A 19,240-nucleotide genomic window follows, 5' to 3' on the forward strand; every position below is an offset into this window, starting at 1 on the left:
ACATACAGGACTACTGAATATACAATGTCTCTCTGTCTGAACACTTTGATTGCCTTGACAACGGGCAGTTGGAAAGATTATCTGTAATCACCAGGTGTTCTCTGACTATATATGCAGTATATATATATATGCAGTAACCTTCATGGAATCCCACATTCACCTGACGAAGGAGAAAGCCTCCGAAAGCTTGTGATTTTCAAATAAAACTGTTGGACTATAACCTGGTGTTGTAAGATTCCTTACATTTATAAACAGAGGCATAGAGTACAAAAGCAGGGAAGTTATGGTAAACTTTTATAAATCACTGGTTAGGCCTCAGCTGGAGTAATGTGGCCAATTCTGGGCATCACACTTTAGGAAGGATGTCAAGGCCTTGGAGAGGGTGCAGAGGAGATTTACTATAAATGGTACCAGGGATGTAGGATTTCAGTTACATGGAGAGATCAGAGAAGCTGGAGTTATTCTCTTTATAGCAGAAAAGGTTATGGGGAGATTTAATAGATGTGTTCAAAATCATGAAGGGTTTTGGTAGAGTAAATAAGGAAAAATTGTTTCCAGTGGCAGAAGGGTCAGTAACCAGAGAGCACAGATTTAAGATAATTGGCAGGTGAGATGAGGAGAAATTTATTTACACAGCAAGTTGTTATGATCTGGAATGCACTGCCTGAAAGGGTGGTGGAAGCAGATTCAATAATAACTTTCAAAAGGGAATTGGATAAATATTTGAAGGGCAAAAATTTGCAGGGCTACGGGGAAAAAGCAGGGGAGTGGGACTAATTGGATAGCTCTTTCATAGAGCCGACACAGACACAATGGGCTGAATGGCCTCCTTCTGTGCTGTATCCTTCTATGATAATTAAACAAACATATACCCTACTGGGTTTTGAAAAAGCCATCCTGAAGCACAGAGGCTAGATGATACCTATACTGAGGATAGGTGGACTGGACTAATCACTTGTTTCTTTATCTTGAATTTTTGCATGGGGTTAAGTTCTTGGAGCTGCAAATATAGTTCGCTCAATGTATTTCTGCTATTTTTACATATATATCGATGCTATGTACTGTAAATGGCATTCAAATCAATATAAAGGATAAGGGCATTGAAAATGTTTGCATCACTACTTAATTGGGTTAAATGATGCGGTCACACTGTGAATTGCAGGATTTTAAAAAAATATATACTGTCGCATATAACGCATGTGGAAAACAGTGCTGAATAATACAGGACATTGAGGACAAAACTACATTTACAGTTGCTAGGGAAAGGTTTTAAGTGTAAAAAATACTATTTCAGTCCTTAAAGAGCACTTATAATTATTTTTTTCGTTCACAAAATAAAAAGCTGGGAAATCTCCAAACGCCAAAGCTGCGTGTATATTGGTGTGATGGGTGCAACCAGCTCCCCCATGTGTAGGTTACGGCACAACCAGCAGCAACACCAGAGTAAACTTCCTGCATTCGCTCAGCCCAGCAGCCACGAAGACCCATTTTCTTTCAAAGTAGGATGTTTTGGCAGTTAACCTTAGTGAACATGGCAAGTTTTCACAGGGGTTGCCAGCAGTTGCGTGATACCCAGACATCAGAAGCTGGCAGTATTAACACCGCCCTAACCCCAACATAAGTATTTTTGTCTTTCGATAGGGCAGCACAAGTTTCACTTTATTCTGCCCTATCGAAAAACAAAAATACTTAAGTCTCGAGTGCAACCATGTTAAGCTAATATAAATGAGGAATAAAAATCACTGTTAAATCAATTGAAATAATCACCTATTTACATCTGTCTAGTGGATACGTGGTAGATGGGGAAGTAATATTTTAGACCTGTCTTTTTGGTAAGTGCATCAGAGTTAGTTTACACAAAGTGGAAAACATTGAAATTAATTTTGCTGGAATTCAATGTTACATTTTTAGCAGTTTCATGAGATTTCATTAAGTCGTGCTAGAAGATACTCATTGGGAGTCTCGTTTTTTTTTAAAGACACAAACACAGTTAAGTGGTTGATTGTTGAAACACATATCAGCCACACAATGGCTTGAGGAGGAATCAACTTGTCAGGCACAAATCTATGTTTGTAGGTTTGGGACCAATTCAACTGGATCCTTTTTCCATTGCCTGCTTCTCAGAGTTCTACCTCGTACTGTTGTACTACTTTCTGGATGTAAATTCTATAATGTCGAAGTCACATGGCCATCTTTAGCACCAATAGTGAGTTAAGGAGGCTGAGGACTTGAGTTTTGACATTCGCATGTGATTGGTGGTGAGTGCTAACTCTTTACCTTACTGCAGCAGCCATGCTTCCAATGCTATTAATTGGCAGTGGCTTCATCCCCATGAATGGCCCTCGGCTGTACGCTCGACCTCCATTTGGCATAACTCCCACTGCATCTGGACAACAGAGAACTACAATGTAACATAGGAAATTCACAGTAATATGAACCCAAACTTTTCTAAACTGTTAAAGTTGATGTGCCTAGAAAAAATGAATGCAGGTAATACTATTAACACTTTGTCCAGTTACAAGTAAAAGTTATCACAGGGGTTTGCTTCAATGTTGTGGCTTTCTAACATTCACAGTATCCAGACTGTCTTGCATTTAAGTACAATGCATTAATCAATAGCAAAAGTGAATACAAATACTTTTACTTTTGCTTGCATCTGACTGTAGACACGAATGTCATTATTATGTGAAAATCTCGGACAGCTTTGTGTTTTCCAGCTGTAATATTTTGAGAACGCTCATGTTTGAGTCTCTTCAAGGTTACTTAATTTGCATAGGAGAGGTACCTTGATACACTATCAATAATTATGTCTGCCCATTAATTCTGATACGGACACACTCAAAAGAAATTGAGAATTGACCTCTTATTTGTTTAATATTTTGAGTTTCTGCCACAGTATTAAAGCTGTTCATAAGTGCTTTCTCTGCTTTGTTGGTAACTTCTTGGTCAGTGCTGTAATTATTATATTGCTTATTGGTACCTAAACACAATAAGAAAAGCTCAATACATTTTAATGTGCGATATATTTCTTAATTCATCACCCCAAATTGCTCCCACAATCAGTACTTCAACCTAGAATGGTATTAGCTCTGGATGGTCTTTCTAAACAAACATTCGAAAGGACATGGTCTATGATTTTATCACTAGATATTTTCTAGACACATGAAAACTTCACACACCTAGCATTGCCTTTTATGAAAGGATAACACTACCCATTACCTATAGATATTTACACCAAAGCAAAATTCATATGCCATTCATAGAATCATAGGAAATTTACAGCACAGAAGGAGGCCCATCGTGTTCATGCCGGTCGATAATGAGCCACCCAGCCTAATCCCACTTTCCAGCACTTGGTCCGTAGCCTTGTAGGTCACAGCACTTCAGGTGCACATCCAGGTACTTTTTTTAAAAAAACGAGTTGAGGGTTTCTGCCTCTACCACCCTTTCAGGCAGTGAGTTCCAGACCCCTACCACCCTCTGGGTGAAAAAAAATTTCCTCAGCTCCCCTCTAAACCTTCTACAGAAAGAGCCAAGTTGGCCTTGGACAGGTACTAGAATGCTACAGTGTACAGATAGAATTAGTTCTCTCCTTCTGCTTACGACAAGCTTAATACTGCATCATCCTTTGACCCTCCTAGGCCATAGTAATTCTGTGGTACCATGAATTCATTAGTAAGAATAGAAACTCCCTCTCCTGCAATGTTTTAATGCCAGTTTGTGCAGGGAAAGGGGGAAAACCTTCATCAGATAGTTTAGCAGGCTGCCAGACCTTATACAGGGTGTTCTTTATAACTTGATATTTAAAACAGTGGGAGCTTTTCTTTAAAATAGAGGCCTTGTTCAGATACTTTGGCAGATAGACTTTTCCAGGATCTAGATTTCATTAAAAAAAATGTTTCTCAGGAAGGGCAAAATATATCTACTTTTTTTAAACATGAATTGGTTCTTCAAAGGCAGTTTGAAAGTTCACTGGAGCAACATTCCTTCCTGTCCCCGGATGCCAACACCAGCTCTCCTCGAGCCAGAGAACATAATGAATGTATCACTTGAGCAGGTATAACCAGGACAAGAGACCCAACATCCCAAATTTCTACCAACTGCCTTCCAACCTACAGAAATCTAAGTATTTCCTTTCAGAGTCTGTGTTAAATAATAATTTCTAATTGGCTTTTGGACGGTGTGCAATATATTTTAAATTCTTTTGCCGACCTCCTCTCTCAAGTGAAGTTTTCCTTTAACCAAAGTTCATTGCCAAATTTGTGTCAATTATCCATTGCCAACTTTTGCACTAGGGACTCCAATTGACTGGAACTGGACTGAAATGAATCACAATACCCATTTCACTTAGTGTTCTTGGCAAGTACTAGTGAAAGGAGACAACCTCCTCCTCTGGGGCTGGATTTTAATCCATGTCCCAGAGGTGAAAGAACATTGTTCTAATACAGTTTGCCATAAGTCTGCCTTGGAGACAACTGTTCTCTGCTTTGACTAACAACGTCCTTTGGGTGATCAGTTTTCCTGGAAATAAAAACAAAACAAATATTTTAGGTGGGAAAAAAACTTTCAAGAAAATGGGAACAGATGTCTGAAACAAGTTGGAGGAGGAATATGTTGGGACACAGAAACAGAGTAAGTCTTGGACTCCTAGAGGAGGTGGGCTAAAGAGAGGTCCACAAAAGGGATTCCTTGCTTCTGTAGTAGGTACAAAAGTCACATAATACTCAGGATTTTATATACCATTAGAGTGTGATGATAATTTATTAGGATTTATTTTTTTATTGAAGTGATGTATTACCATAAAATCTGAGGTTGAAATTCCTTCTGCTGTTAACTTGAATGAAAATGCTAGCACAAAAACAAAACAAAACATGATTTCCTCCTAATACAATTCATTCACAGCAAGAATTTCAATGTGCGTGGTGCATTTAATGCCTGCAAACCCGTGAAAGCAAGTTAGGCACCAATACAAGCGATCTTCTACCAACCGCTGCAGAAGTTACTGATGTGACACTTACTCTGGTACAATCCATGTACTTTGAAAACCTATAATCAAATGAAATGTACAGGAATAATAGCATATGTAAGCACCTCAAAGTGGCGCAACTAGTTTCTTAAATAAGTAGGCACTTATTTATAGAATATCGCTCAAAAGGAAGAAAAAAGGAGAAACTCCCTTTCTCCCATTCACATCACACCCACACAATTCAGCTAAAGCCTACTAGTTAGGAAAATGACAATTTACATCCAGATTCTACAGCCCGAGGAAACGTGACACACCAAATAAGCTGGGTGACCCCAAAGATACGTTCAGCTAGTGTCAACCACGCTCTCAGTGATGTTTGGATATGCATCCAAAGTAATCAGTCATTCTATAACTTAAAAAAAATATATACATTTGATGAGTTATTATTTATTTCTGGCTGGGTTTGATTAACTTTTTTTTTAAAATCAGGCAGATGACGATGTCGCAAATAATAATTCTTGGATTTGGACTGGAAAATGATGTGCTTCATATAAAGATGTCACACTGGAAAAGTAATCAGTTGACCCATGTCTTTTGCATTTTAATTGTCTGATATAGCTCAGATGTAAAACTAAACGCCTTCGCCAAGTAACTCGTCAGTCACCTGACCCCATTCCTGCATTACGATCGAACGGACTGCAACATGTAACACAATAAATCAGTTAAAATCTCTAGAGACTGCACCTCTACTGAGCTGTGAAACTAGAAGACTGAGCAGTGCTCGCACAAATCCCTTGCGGAAAATGCTGTTCGAGAAGGTTATGAGAATCATTCCAAAAGCAGCCAATGTCAAGAGAAGATGTGGATAAACAAACGCCAAAGGAAACTAAGAGCACCCCATGTTTAATATGGTCGGAATAAATGTGCAGCTTCAGCAATGCTATTTTCAGGTATGTGTCTTGCTTGCTTTGCAGTATCCATATAAACTTTAGCATCAAGTCACAGTATACACTTCTACAAATATATTAAAACCACTTGATTATATTACACAGTTGATGACGTCTCAATTTAGTGCACTGTAACTGGATTTGTTTACCTTCTATGCGTTACTCCTTAGTCGTATGACAAAAACAAAATTGGAATGACTTTTTTTTTAAAAAAACAAAAGAGAAGAGAATATCTCCTTCCACTCTCCTCTCCTCTCAAACCTACATAGCATTCTTATTTCCCTTCATTACAACAGCAACTGCCGCCAAAAGTTCTTAATTGGCTGTGATGCACTTCGGGACATCCTGAGGACATGAAAGGTGTTGTATAAATGCACGCTCTTCTTTCTTTCTTAAGATAGTAAGTGGGTAGGCCAACTTCAGGTCTGTACTGTTCTGAATGTCTTGTGGTGGTACACGAAAGCCACATGGGTTGATATGGAGATATTTGCTGCCTTCCTTGGGTGACCCGTTTGTCATGGCATAGCCAATCGTGTAGATGCCATTGCATTTTGTTTCACTAGTTTGCCACATTCACTGCTTTGCTCTCTGCCAATTTTCTCCTTACCCCTCTGCTCCTGAAGGCAATGATTCCTTGCCTTCGGGTACCTAAACTAAATGGTCATTGACTGTGTGGTAGCAGGCTATGCAATGGCATCATAGTCGAGCCCGATCCTCACCCCACCCGACGTCCACATGCACACTTCCAGCAATGACTGGAGGAGTGGGAAATCAGTCTGATTTTCCTCTTCATACCCCAGGGTCATTGAGGTTAATCCTTGTGCTCCTGTCACTGCTCTGATAGAGATCAGCTGCCTAAGCACAGACTAACCATCAAACTTGGCACCTTCCTCTTTTGTCTGCTTGATTGGCACCCTTGCCACTGAACTCAACATCCACCTAGTTCACCATCGATGTGCTATGGCTGCAGTATGTACTAACTACAAAAAGCACCACAGCAACTCGTAAAGCTTACTTTGCCAACGCCTCTCAGTCCTGTGACCCCTACCAAGGATATGAGCAGAAATGTCACGGGGAACACCATCACCTCCAGGTCACACGTCATCCTGACTTGGACATATATCAGCATTCTCTCAGTTTAATGGTTAAGGCACTGGACTAGCAATCCAGAGGTCACGAGTGCAAATCCCATCATGGCAAGTTGTGGAAATGAATTCAACAACTCTGGTAATTTGCCAGATTGTCATAAAAACTCAACTGGTTCACTAACATCCTCCAGGGAAGGGAGTTTGCCACCCCTACCTGTTCCGGTCTACCTGTGACTCCAGCCCGCATTATGCGGTGGACTCTTAATACTCTCAAGAACAAATTAAACAAAAATAATCTTATCTGATTCACTTTCAGATCAAGATGTTGCTTATGTGAATTCAAATGGATTCTTAAACGTACACAGGTACTCCCCAGCCACGACCTTGGGCTGAACCAGGCTGTTCACAACATCAGTATCCTAATCAACCCAGGGATAAGCTTCCACCCCACAATCTCTCCATCAAATTGACCACCCACTTCCACCTCTAACATAACACGTCTCTGCCCCTACTTCAGTTCATCTGCTGCTGAAACCCTCATCCACGCCATTGTCATCTCTAGACTCAACTATTCCAACATTTTCCTGGCCGACCGCCCATCCTCCACCCTCTGTAAACTTCAGATCATTTAAGACTCTGCTACCCGTGTCCTATCCCATACCAAATCCCACTCACCCATCACCCCTGTCCTTGGTGTCCTACGTTGGTTCCAGGTCCTTCAATACCTCAAATTTTAAACACTCATCCTCATGTTTAAACCCCTGCATGGCCTTGCACCTCCCCATCTCTAATTTTCTCCAGCCCTACAACCCACCCCCCAAATTCTCTATTCCTGACTCTGGCCTCTTGTACATTTCCTCCTCCGTTTGCACTACCATTGGTGGCCATGCCTTCAGCTGCCTAGGCTCAACATTCTGGAATTCCCTCCTTAAACCCTTCATCAGCCTCTCTAACTCCCTCTCTTCCTTTAAGATCCAGCTTAAAACCCACCTCTTTGACCAAGCTTTTGTTAACTCCCAATATCTTCTTCAGTGTCTTGGCATTCATTTTTTTGATTATGCCTCCACGAAGCGCCTTGGCATGTTTTCCTATGTTAAAGGTGCTACATAAATGCATGTGTTGTCGCTTTCAATTTGCTGAACACTAAAGAAGAAACTGATGCTTGGTTAAAAATCCAAGAAAGATTCTACAAGTACAAGTTACTTCGGCAGATAATTTGTCTTCAAGTACACTATATTCGTTGCTCATGTATTCACTGCTCATTTTCTGGGAGGGAGCTGCTTATGAAGTGTTCTCTCCAGAAGTTAGCTGTCAATCGGAGCTCAGTGGGTAGCACATTCACCTCTGAGTCAGAAGGTTGTGGATTCAAGTCCCACTCCGGAGATTTGAGCACATTATCCAGACTGACACTCCAGTACAGAACTGAGGGAGTACTGCACTGTCGGAGGTGCCGTCTTTCAGATAAGATGTTAAACTGAGGCCCGTCTGCCCTCTCAGGTGGATGCAAAAGATCCCATGGCACTATTTCGAACAGCAGGGGAGTTCTCCCTGGTGTCCTGGCCAATATTTATCCCTCAATCAACGTCACTAAAACAGATTATCTGGTCATTATCTCATTGCTGTTTGTGGGATCATGCTGTGCGCAAATTGGCTGCTGCATTTCTTACATTACAACAGTGACTATACTTCAAAAGTTCTTCACTGGCTGTAAAGTGCTTTGGGACATCCTGAGGTGAAAGGTGCTATATAAATACACTTAAAAGATAGAAAGAAAGACTTGCAAATACAAGAAAAAGCTAATGTTGTCGAGGAGGTGATCCTTCCCTCACCTCTAAACCTCTCTCCAACTTTTCTCATCTTTCTTCATTTTGCTGATAATACTATGGTCACTACCCCTCGACACTATGTCGAGTGAGGACATGATCAACTCAGCTGTGATACCCCTTGGGTTCAACAGACTGCCAGCACTCATCATCAAATAAATAGCCACTTGGGAGAGGTACCAGAAAGCTAAGTGTAGCCCAGGATGGAATCAGAGTCATCAGGAGGGAGGGAAGAAAATGGACGAGAAAAAAAAATACATCCCCATACTATTCTTTTTCTAAAATTTCAAAGTAACTGCTCTCAACATGTAATCCATAGTCATCTTCACGTAAATTAGCCATAATCTGTTTTCCGGCAAGGGTACAAGGCAATAACGCCCACAAGTGGTTTGAACACAGACATCATTTATTATGTAGGCGTTAGACAAAAGATGTTCACAGTCAAAACAAATTTACAGCATCACAATTACATAATGCTGGATTTCAAGTGACTTTTTTCATACAGGAGTAGTGCAGGATATGTACACACTCCTGCAGGATAATAAATAATAAGATTCTGTTTGTAAAAGAAATTGAAGTATCAACTTAATATAAAACAAGGGATACAATCTGCATTCCAAATTTCCCTTGATCACGGGCAGGACTGGCTTATCAGGTTTGCCATACACATTACTATTAATAAAACGACCTTGTTCTAAAATGGTCTACTAGCGCAAAAATTAAGAAGCCTGGTTCATCATTTACAGGGATTCATGTCCCAGCAAAGACTTTGCGTTGAATCTGTCAATGTCATGAAATACTGAAGTGACAAATTTAACATCTTTCCGTATTGCTTTGTTAGATCCAACACAACACATATTACTGTAGTCTTTATAAAGAGTTAAGTGATTTACTGCTCCATTTTACTGGGTTCTATATGAACTTATTCAAACTTCCATATCACCAGATGTTCTCAATATTGGTTGAACCTCTAAACAAGACAGAAGCAGATCTCAAATCTTGATAAGACGACGTTTGATAGATACTTTTATACTAATATTCCAGTAGTTTTGAAGTGATTGAATTATTACATAAAAACATAAGATAGGTGGGATGAAGTAAGGTGGGAGGAGGCTCGTGTGGAGCATAAAGACCGGCATAGACTAGTTGGGCCGAATGGCCTGTTCCTGTGCTGTAAAATTCTATGCAATTCTATAAGAAATAGGAGCAGGAGTAGGCCACGTGGCCTCTCGAGCCTGCTCCGCCATTCAATAAGATCATGGCTGATCTTCTACCTCACTCCACTTTCCCGCCCTATCCCCATATCCCTTGATTCCCTTTGAAATCAAGAGAAAGATATTATATATGTAAGAACATATCCGTCACAACTATGCAATCTCTACAACTTTTACCGCATCTATCAACAGGGACTGCTAAGAGATCGATCAACTCCAGTGGTGTACAAATGAGCGGCCATCAGTAGAATCTGTCAAGAGGCCAATGAAAGTCACAGTTGAAGCCACAGGATAAGAAGAACGAGGCAAGAACAAATCAGGATTGGCAAGCTCTTTCTGCAATGATGTGCAGGGTATCTAGTACCTAAATATGGTACTCCTTCCCAATTTCAAAAAAAAACCCACAGTTAATGCGTACCTTAATTTGGACCTTGTGAATTACACAATCCTGGCAGATTCAATTGGCGGAAAGAAAGGCGGGACAACTGGCAGGTTGATATTGACACCACCAGTGGAAAAATCCACAGGTTGGTCCACTTCCCAACTGAGGATTGCGTGAATGCAAAGGAAGGAGCAGGGCAGAGAAAAAAAAATAGGGAAAATAAATATAATAAATGCCGAGGACTTGCATCACAACAGAACAATATCTGAGGAGGCTGCACTGCAATAAAAACCTTTATATTTCTATTGCAATGTACTGTGTACTCACATTCTGCTCCTTTCACCTCAGGGGAAGAATTCAGCAGCATCATGGCAGTGGCTGCATCAATATCAGAATCTGAAATGAGAAACAAAAATCTACATTTATTTTTGACAAATGTATAAGAAAATGTTGCTGGCCAGTGGAAACGGGAACTGAACACAAATGTGCAGGAAAGGCCGTCTTCATAAGTTACAGTAGGTGAGCATGATGAGAGCTTTTTTCACTCAGTGTAGTTAATCAAAATGTAACATTGTTATCCATATAAAATATTCAGAAGGCACACAAAGCATCACAGCGTGACTAATGCTTTGTCAGGCCAGGCAAATTTGTCTTCCCTTCCAGTTTTGGAAATAATAGGATTATTGACATGCAACAAAGCCCCAGTTATAGTGTTCATGTAGAATCACAGTCAGAACAGACAAAATTGTAAAATCTCTCTCTCTCTCTCGCTCAGGGGAAAATTGCAGATCCGATAATAGAGAGATTTCTCTCCTCATCCTTTACCCAATTCTCTGGTCAAGAGGCCTGATGACTCCTTTGCCAGGCCTTTGCAAATACTGCTTCATAACTTTAAATTTAAATACATTTAGACATCACTCACTATTTCTCAGAGTGCTGTTTAAGGGTTTCAGATTGTGTGATCTTCACTAGTGTTTGTGGTTCAAATAATCATGTTTTAGGTTCCAGATAGATCACCTCAGAAAACCTCAGTTTATGTGGAGACTGGAGAAGCTGGGATTGTTCTCCTTAGAGCAGAGAAGGTTAAGGGGAGATTTAATAGCGGTGATCAAAATTATGAACTGTTTTGATAGAGTAAATAAGGAGAAATTGTTTCCACTGGCAGGAGGGTTGGTAACCAAAGGACACAAATTTAAGGTAAATGATTAAAAAAAAAATCAGAGGGGAGCAGGGGAGAATTTTTTTTTATACACAGTGTGTTATTACGATCTGAAATGCACAGCCTAAAAGGGAGCTGGAAGCAGATTCAATGGTAACTAAAAGGGAATTGGATATAAACTTGAAAAGGAAAAATGTGCAGGTCTATGGGGAAAGAGTGGGGGAATGGGACTAATTGGATAGTTCTTTCAAAGAACCGGCACAAGCAGGATGGGCCAAATGGCCTCCTTCTGTGCTATATCATTCTATGATTCTATAACCAGCAGCTACAAACTCCGCAAATATATTGCCCACTGATTCTCTTACCTTTCCTATGGAGGAGCATCTACCTTCTGCTTCCCATCTCCCATGACGACCAACTCAGATAAAACTGGGAACTTTTCATTTGGGGATTTGCAGACATGAATTCTGGCATTTGGTATATCAAAGCAATGCACAAGATTTGAACAGAACATTGAAAGTTCACCGAGTTCTGGTTTTAAATCCTTTTGGATTGAGCACTGATACCCTAATACTGTGGCTTCTTGCTGCAGAATGACCAATTGCTGACAAACCTATATTTAACATGTAGACAATGGATTTGATAAACAATGTCAACTCAAAACCAGCTAGCATTTTACCGTGTGTTCAGTAGCATTGCTTTAAATCTGTATTAATAGTCTATTGGAAGTTAAAGTAAAAACAATTTATTCCATTGGTAGTAAAAGACTTACATTTATAAAGCACCTTTCATGATCTCAGGACATCCCAAAGTGTTTTACAACCAATGAAGTACTTTTGAAGTGTAGTCTCTGTTGTAATGTAGGAAACGTGGCAGCCAATTTGCACACAGCAAGGTCCCACAAACAGTAATGAGATAATGACCAGATGATCTTTTTTTAGTGATGTTGGTTGAGGGATAAATATTGTCCAGGACAGGGAAGAACTCCCCTGTTCTTCTTCGAATAGTGCCAGGGGATCTTTTACATCCACTTCAGCGCGCAGATGGGGCCTTGGTTTAACGTCTTATCCAAAAGACGGCATCTCCGACAGTGCAGCACTCCCTCAGTACTGCTCTGAAGTGTCAGCTAGGACTATGTGCTCAAGTCTCTAGAGTGGGACTTGAACCCATGACCTTCTAACTCAGTGGAGAAAGTGCTACTATGGCCAATACATTTCTGTGTCATGAAGTTGGAAATTCGATGCAATTATCAATTACTGATCCGATTCCCAAATATCTTCAGTGTGTATTTGAAAAGAAAAATACTGCTCCATTGGCAGATGGGGACAGAATTTATTTTCTTTTGACACTTCTCTCTTGAAGGCACTAACTCATGCAGGGGCATGGATCAGTAGGCACTGGTAGCAGACCTACAGTTCACGTGTGAGCCTAGAACAGTGAATGTTGGCAGGCTATTCATTCATTGAGGGCATCAGAACTCAGCCCAATCACCACTCATTCGATAGTTACACACATGGAGTAGAAATCTGTCTTGGGCAAGTACCGCAAAATGGGTGGTTTCGAATGGGACGCCCATTGTGCTCCTCGCCCGATATTCACTTCCAGTCAACGGAATTGAGTATCAGATGAATTTTGACCCCATAATTTTTCCAGCGGGCATCACTGGATAGAAATCAAAAGCAGGAACCCCAGCTAATTTTCCTCTCCCTAGCCCATGAGGACTTATCCCAATTGTAATTATTGATTGAATGGTGGAGCAGGCCTCGAGGGGCTATATGGTATCCTCCTGCTCCTATTTCTTATGTTCTTATATTTCCCTCAATTGAAATCTATTGGAACATAGGCTTGTGACTGAACCTGGGACCTTCATGGGATAGCTCAGCTCTAGACTGAACACACCTGTACCAATTGATGTTCTTTAGAGTTTCAAAAGATGTAAAAAGAACACTTAGTGACAGTGACAGTAACAGTCGCCTTTTAGTTTCCATTGGCTTGTATAACATAGTACGATACAGCACAGAAGGCGGCACACATCTCAAATCCTAATACTGACATCTCACAGAAGAAGTGCAAATACAGGCATTTAGCCCATCATGCCTGTTTTGGGTCTAACTATCTACTCTAATCCCACTTCCTTGTCCTTCCCCACATTCTTCCACTTCTGGTAAAGCATTCAATGAGCCAATAGCCCTCTTTGTGAAAAGTTTTTCTTCCTTCCCCCTTCATTCTTCATTCTTCTAGTGATCATACTCAGCCTATGCTCTCTCGTTATTGATTTATTCACCAATAATGGAAACAATCTTTCACAATTTCAAAATTTTCAGAACTTTTATTCGACCCCCTTAACCTTCTTTATTTCAGGGTAAAAAATGTCCTAATTTTGAGAGCCTTTCTTCAAAACCACTGCTTCTTATTCCTGATATCATTCTAGTGAACTGTAGTCTTTGCACAGCTCTAATACCCTTCCTATAATGGGGTGCCCAGAACTGCCCTCGATACTCCAGCTGTGGCCCAATTAACGTCTTGCACAAATTCAACAGCACTTCCTTGCGTTTATATTCAATACCCCTTATGGATAAAACCCAGAATCGCAATTGCCAGCGTTACGGTGTTTTCTACCTGCACTCCCTATAAAACATTCATGTATCTGCAGCCCTAGATCTCTCCGTTGTTCCACTCTGTTAAGGACCTTACTATTTAGAGTACACTTCCTTTCTCTGCTATCATAGAATCTTACAGCACAGGAGGCCGCCATTCTGCCCATCATGCCTGTGCTGGCTCTTTGAAAGAGTTACCCAGTTTGTCCTACTCTCTTACTCTTTCCTCATAGCCCTGCAAATTTCTCCCCCTCCAGTATTTATCGTATTTCGTATTGAATTTGTTTCCACTACCCTTTCAGGCAGTGCATTCCAGATCATCATAATAGTTCCCAAAATGTATTATTTCACAGTTTTACATAGCCCATCCTGGGCAATGTTAATTAGTATTGTCTCACTCTACGGCTCAGATCTGCACTAAGAAATAAACGTGACTGGTGGGCTAAAGTGCACCATTTCCCCTCCTCCTCCTCCTCTCACCGTACGAATGGCTTTGCTTGCAAGTCCTGTAAATGCACACATGCTCTTATTATTCGTCTGTCAGCGCCGATGGGAATATTCATTGAAAGGGCCAGTGATAATATTAGCATTCAGACTGCAGAAACAAAAAAGGAACTTAATCCGCACAACAAATTCTGCATCAGCACCTGTTAATTCTACATTCAGGCTGAAATCGTCACGTCGATGTCCGTTTTAGAGACAATGTGAGACTTTAAATACACTGCTCCGTCAGTTGACAAATAATCTGAAACAGATGGTACATTCAGGGAAGAGGAAAAATTATCTTTTTATAACTATATTCAACGTCACCTATTAAGCTGCAGCAGCAGCAGCATCGCCTTAGCAACAGAGGCTGCCATAGCAACAGTAAACAAGCTTCCGACCACCAGTGAATGAACTGAATGGAACATCTGCCCTGACAGACCATCTCAGCTGCCCTGGAGCGAAACTACTAAGGGCGCAGTGACGCTGGATGACAGCACAGCTGATTGCACTAGGTCCGAACAAATGAAGTGTACAATCATCACTGGCAAACAGACGCCAACTTACTCGGATTCCGACCCTTCCTTGCTTGGTTTAACTAATGACCGCTCCTGCGTTGAACTAATGACCAGGTCCATTGATGAACATTTCCCCAAGAATTCAGGCTAAAATTGACCAGATTGGAAACCACACAGAAGGATGCTCATCTATCATTTGGCTTTGCTACATATTATCAATTCTGTTTTGTGATTCAAGATTCAAATAATAATTACTACTCTTTAATCTAGAAATGTCTGCTTTGCTCATCTACAGTTGCATCAAAATGCTGCAGGATTTAGAACAGAGCAGGGAAATGGGACAGGGTGCTCAAGTACTAGTCAGAATAAATCTGTGTCTGATAAAATATCTCATGTGTTTAGTCTGGAATTAGCACTGCGCCATTTCAAAAAAAGCATGATAAAGATAACCATCTGCTCTAGTGGGACTATACTGAAATCCCAAACTAGATGGTCACCAAAAACCCATAATTTTTTTTCCCCCAACAGTCAAGCTTACCTACATCAACACCACTAGATGGAGCAATGTCTCAGTGCAGTGACATTCACTGTCTTTTGAAGGAAGGGGAAGAAACAAGGGACCATCAAGTTATATTGAAACTACAGCACAGAAACAGGCCATTCGGCCCAACTGGTCTGTGCCAGCGTTTATGCTCCACAAGAACCTCCTCCCTCCCTACTTCATTTAACCCCATCACCAGCTCGGTGCTGCAAGGGAGCACCTGCTGTTGGCCAATTATTAAACATTAATATAGGCCAGATCATCCTACATTACAACAGTGACTACACTTTGTTGGCTATGAAGCATTTTGGGACATCCTGAAGTTGTGAAAGGCACTATATAAATGCAAGACTTTGCTGCTTTATACTTATGGTGACCTTTTTGCCAGTGTGAGAAGGAAAAAATATGCCCCACTGTCCGTTGTGAAAATCAGTGGATACGTGTATAGTGTTAACATGGTAGAAGTGGTATCAGGATCAAACTACTCCCAAATATCAGATTCTAATTATTAACACCAATAACTAGCCTCCAAAATGTCAATGTTGCATTTATCTGCTCAGACTATATTATTCATTAGAATAGAAAACAGTGTGTTTTTTCCCACCAATTAAAACAAAGTTTAGTCCACTAAATTGCTAATATTACTATCAGTCAGCTCTTCAGTTTGTCAAGTAATAGTATAATTCATTACTCCAACCATCCAGTGTATCCACCTTTACTTTTCCTGCTAACAAGTGACTAATCTCCCTTGCTAATTGCCACACTTTATAATCATGCACCCGAGAAAACTTTCTGAAGATTGCTGCAAATTATATTAATGCATGCCGGAAAAAGAGATGAGGTTTAAACTATATAGATTTTATAGCACAGAAACAGGCCATTCGGCCAAACTGATCTATGCCCCACACGAGCCTCCTCCCACCATACTTCATCTAATCCTATCAGACTTTTGCAGTGTGGCCAGGTTATCAGTCCATCCACAGGGTGGGGGTCAGCAATTGTGTCACTGGTAGCTAAACCTCTGCAAGGCCTTCTGGCCTAAACATTCTAGCTTTAGAATAAAAAAATTTGAATTGCATAGTCTCCGTATCGAATCCCGGAGGCTGAAATTCAGACTTCAAGTCCCAGCAAGCACAGGTTTCTCGTTGCTATAGTAGCAATCAGCTTTCTTGAGGCAGAAATCTAAACAGTAGGCAGCGTGACTACTGAATTCTACAATAATGATAGTGCTCATCGCAAAATCACTCCAAAATAAGAAAAGAAGAGGCAAACACTTACCCGTGTATTAAATGGACAGCTTTTGCTGTGGTCCTATGCCCAGTACAGACTGGGGTGAGGTTGCCCAAACTCATTTCACAGAGAATGTAGACTTGGCTCCCAGGAGTCTGTTCTGGATTCAAACCCACCTTCAAAAAGGTGAAAGAAACAGCACACTGACCTTAATACAACTGCCAGCGTCTCTCCTCCTCGCCCGCAAATGTGCTAAAGTCAATTATACAACATCTAGGTTAAAACTAGAGTGTTTTATGCCAGTTTACTTGAAAATGATTATTAAAAGTTACATGGCTATCAACATTATGAGAATGGATATGGAGAATTATCTATGAGTTGACCATTTAATGCTGTCTGCCTGGCTGTAAGTGTGACCTCAATGAGCTTCATGTCACATTACAAAACGCTGCAGCGGCTGAGTGTACTGTCAGTCATTGTAGGAATGTGGACTCTTATCATGCATTAATGCACGCTGTCTCATCCTAGCAGATTGCTGGATCAAATTAATCCCTGTGCTAAGCTGCATTCTACATTTTCCTGGTATAAAAATCACATTGCACCAACCATGTGATGGAGTAATATGTTTTCATAGTGTTAGAAAGGTACATTGCATAGTCCATCGAAGGATCAAAATTGAACAAGAACGTTAACCCATTTGCTTGTAGTCACTGGAAGTCTAGTAGTGTTTCACTCTTTATAGAATGAAAGAAAATCAACCTTCCAGCCTCCCCCTTAGGGAAGAAGCCGAATAAAATGGAAAGGTCCTTCTGTCGAAAGCTGAAGCTACCTTGCTTGTAAATGTGAGCTTTGTCAGCTGTCATACTTTCTAGCTGACCTACCGATGAGTCTTTTCAAAGGGGATCCAGGATCGGTAGGTTTTATCCTATGAATCTGGCCACACCTAACATGAGGTTAACAATCATTTACGCATTCAGGAAGCTTGACATTGTTCCTGTCAGATTTACCTGCACACCCTAGCAACCACAAGCCAGAATGATTGTTAGGGAACTAAACAGCAACTACAAGCCAATTACAGCTATTGTGCATATAGTTTGGCGTGCATGAAAGGCACAGTGGGACATAAGCAGCTGCTCTAACCTTCGCTCTATGTACAAAAACATAGTGGGGGGTGGGTTTCAAAGCTGTACGCCTGACTAGCACAGGACCTATTGTCACGTGAATGTGCAATATACATGTGCAGTTAGATTGAAAGGGTTTGTTTTATTTACTGACTATTTCCTGGTCTTGCCCCTCCAAAATGTTTTTCTATTGCCTCATTCGTCAGCTTCTTTTACAGTTAATACCAATTTCTCACAGAAGAATTAAATCTGGATAGACCGAGTACAACATCTAACACTAGAAGGAATGAATTCCTTGGGATTACCTGTCCCAGAACAAGGAAACCCTTTATTATATTTGGGAAGGGGGTGCGATTAGATTGTATTTTCGCTCCCATTACTGACATCCAATGCAGCAAACTCCGTTTTTGACACCATGGTTCAGTATATAAAAATATAGTCAATGGACTTTAATTATTGTTTTCCCAGATCATACCACAATCTGCTACTGTATAAATAGCAGAGCAGATGTCATTTTAAACCTCAGCAGATTTTTGAAAATATATAAAAAGGTATATACAAGTGAAAATATGTTCATTCTATTGTATGAAAATTGAATTAATGCAGAAACAATCAGAAACAAGGAGGACAACAAAGAGGCCAATGCAGCCTCTGGGAGGCCACAGATGGCACATCTGCATTAGTATTGGCTCCCATTAAGAGACCACTGCGCTGTTTACAGTCTGTGTTATCCTGATAGTGTTTGGATGGAATCAGCCTCGGCAGCTGAAAGTACAGCTCCCTATTCACTTCCCTCTGGGGACGGAGAGACGCTTGACGGCCTCCTGAAAACAGACACTGAAGGAAAAGTAAACTACAGGGACGGGTCCCAGTAGTGCACTAGATAATCTGCTCTCGGTCTCGCCGTGGACAATGAAATTTGCTTGTGTACACGGAGAAGCTAAAGACTTTGGGGCTGCCCCATGGGAGGACTGTTGTACGTGATCTGCGGGGAGCACTTCAGCACTGCTGGGATGCAAAGCTTTTTCCCGACTCAAGCGCATTAACAGATCAGTGCAGATGGCTGCAGTAAGATGATCATCGCACAACAAAATGTTAGTCGGGGCTGGCCTTTCATGTTTAACCTTACATTCAGTCAGTTTATTAATAACAAAGGCCATGGCTCCCCAAT

At 40.8% G+C, this 19,240-nt stretch overlaps 1 protein-coding gene across 6 annotated transcripts in view; it reads right to left on the reverse strand.

The window, feature by feature from the left end:
* foxn3 (forkhead box N3) overlaps positions 1-19,240 on the reverse strand; it is a 324,620-nt gene that overhangs the window by 12,351 nt on the left and 293,029 nt on the right. For 5 of the 6 annotated variants that reach the window (XM_067992047.1, XM_067992050.1, XM_067992049.1 and 2 more), the window contains 2 exons: positions 10,748-10,816; positions 2,278-2,386 (listed from right to left, as the gene is read on the reverse strand). In XM_067992047.1, coding sequence (XP_067848148.1) covers positions 2,278-2,386; positions 10,748-10,816 — 178 coding nt within the window. The remainder of the gene's footprint in view (positions 1-2,277; positions 2,387-10,747; positions 10,817-19,240) is intronic. The other variant, XM_067992053.1, reaches the window with a different exon arrangement.

Source organism: Heptranchias perlo, chromosome 10 (assembly GCF_035084215.1).
Source record: "Heptranchias perlo isolate sHepPer1 chromosome 10, sHepPer1.hap1, whole genome shotgun sequence".
In the NCBI taxonomy this organism is placed as follows: domain Eukaryota; kingdom Metazoa; phylum Chordata; class Chondrichthyes; order Hexanchiformes; family Hexanchidae; genus Heptranchias; species Heptranchias perlo.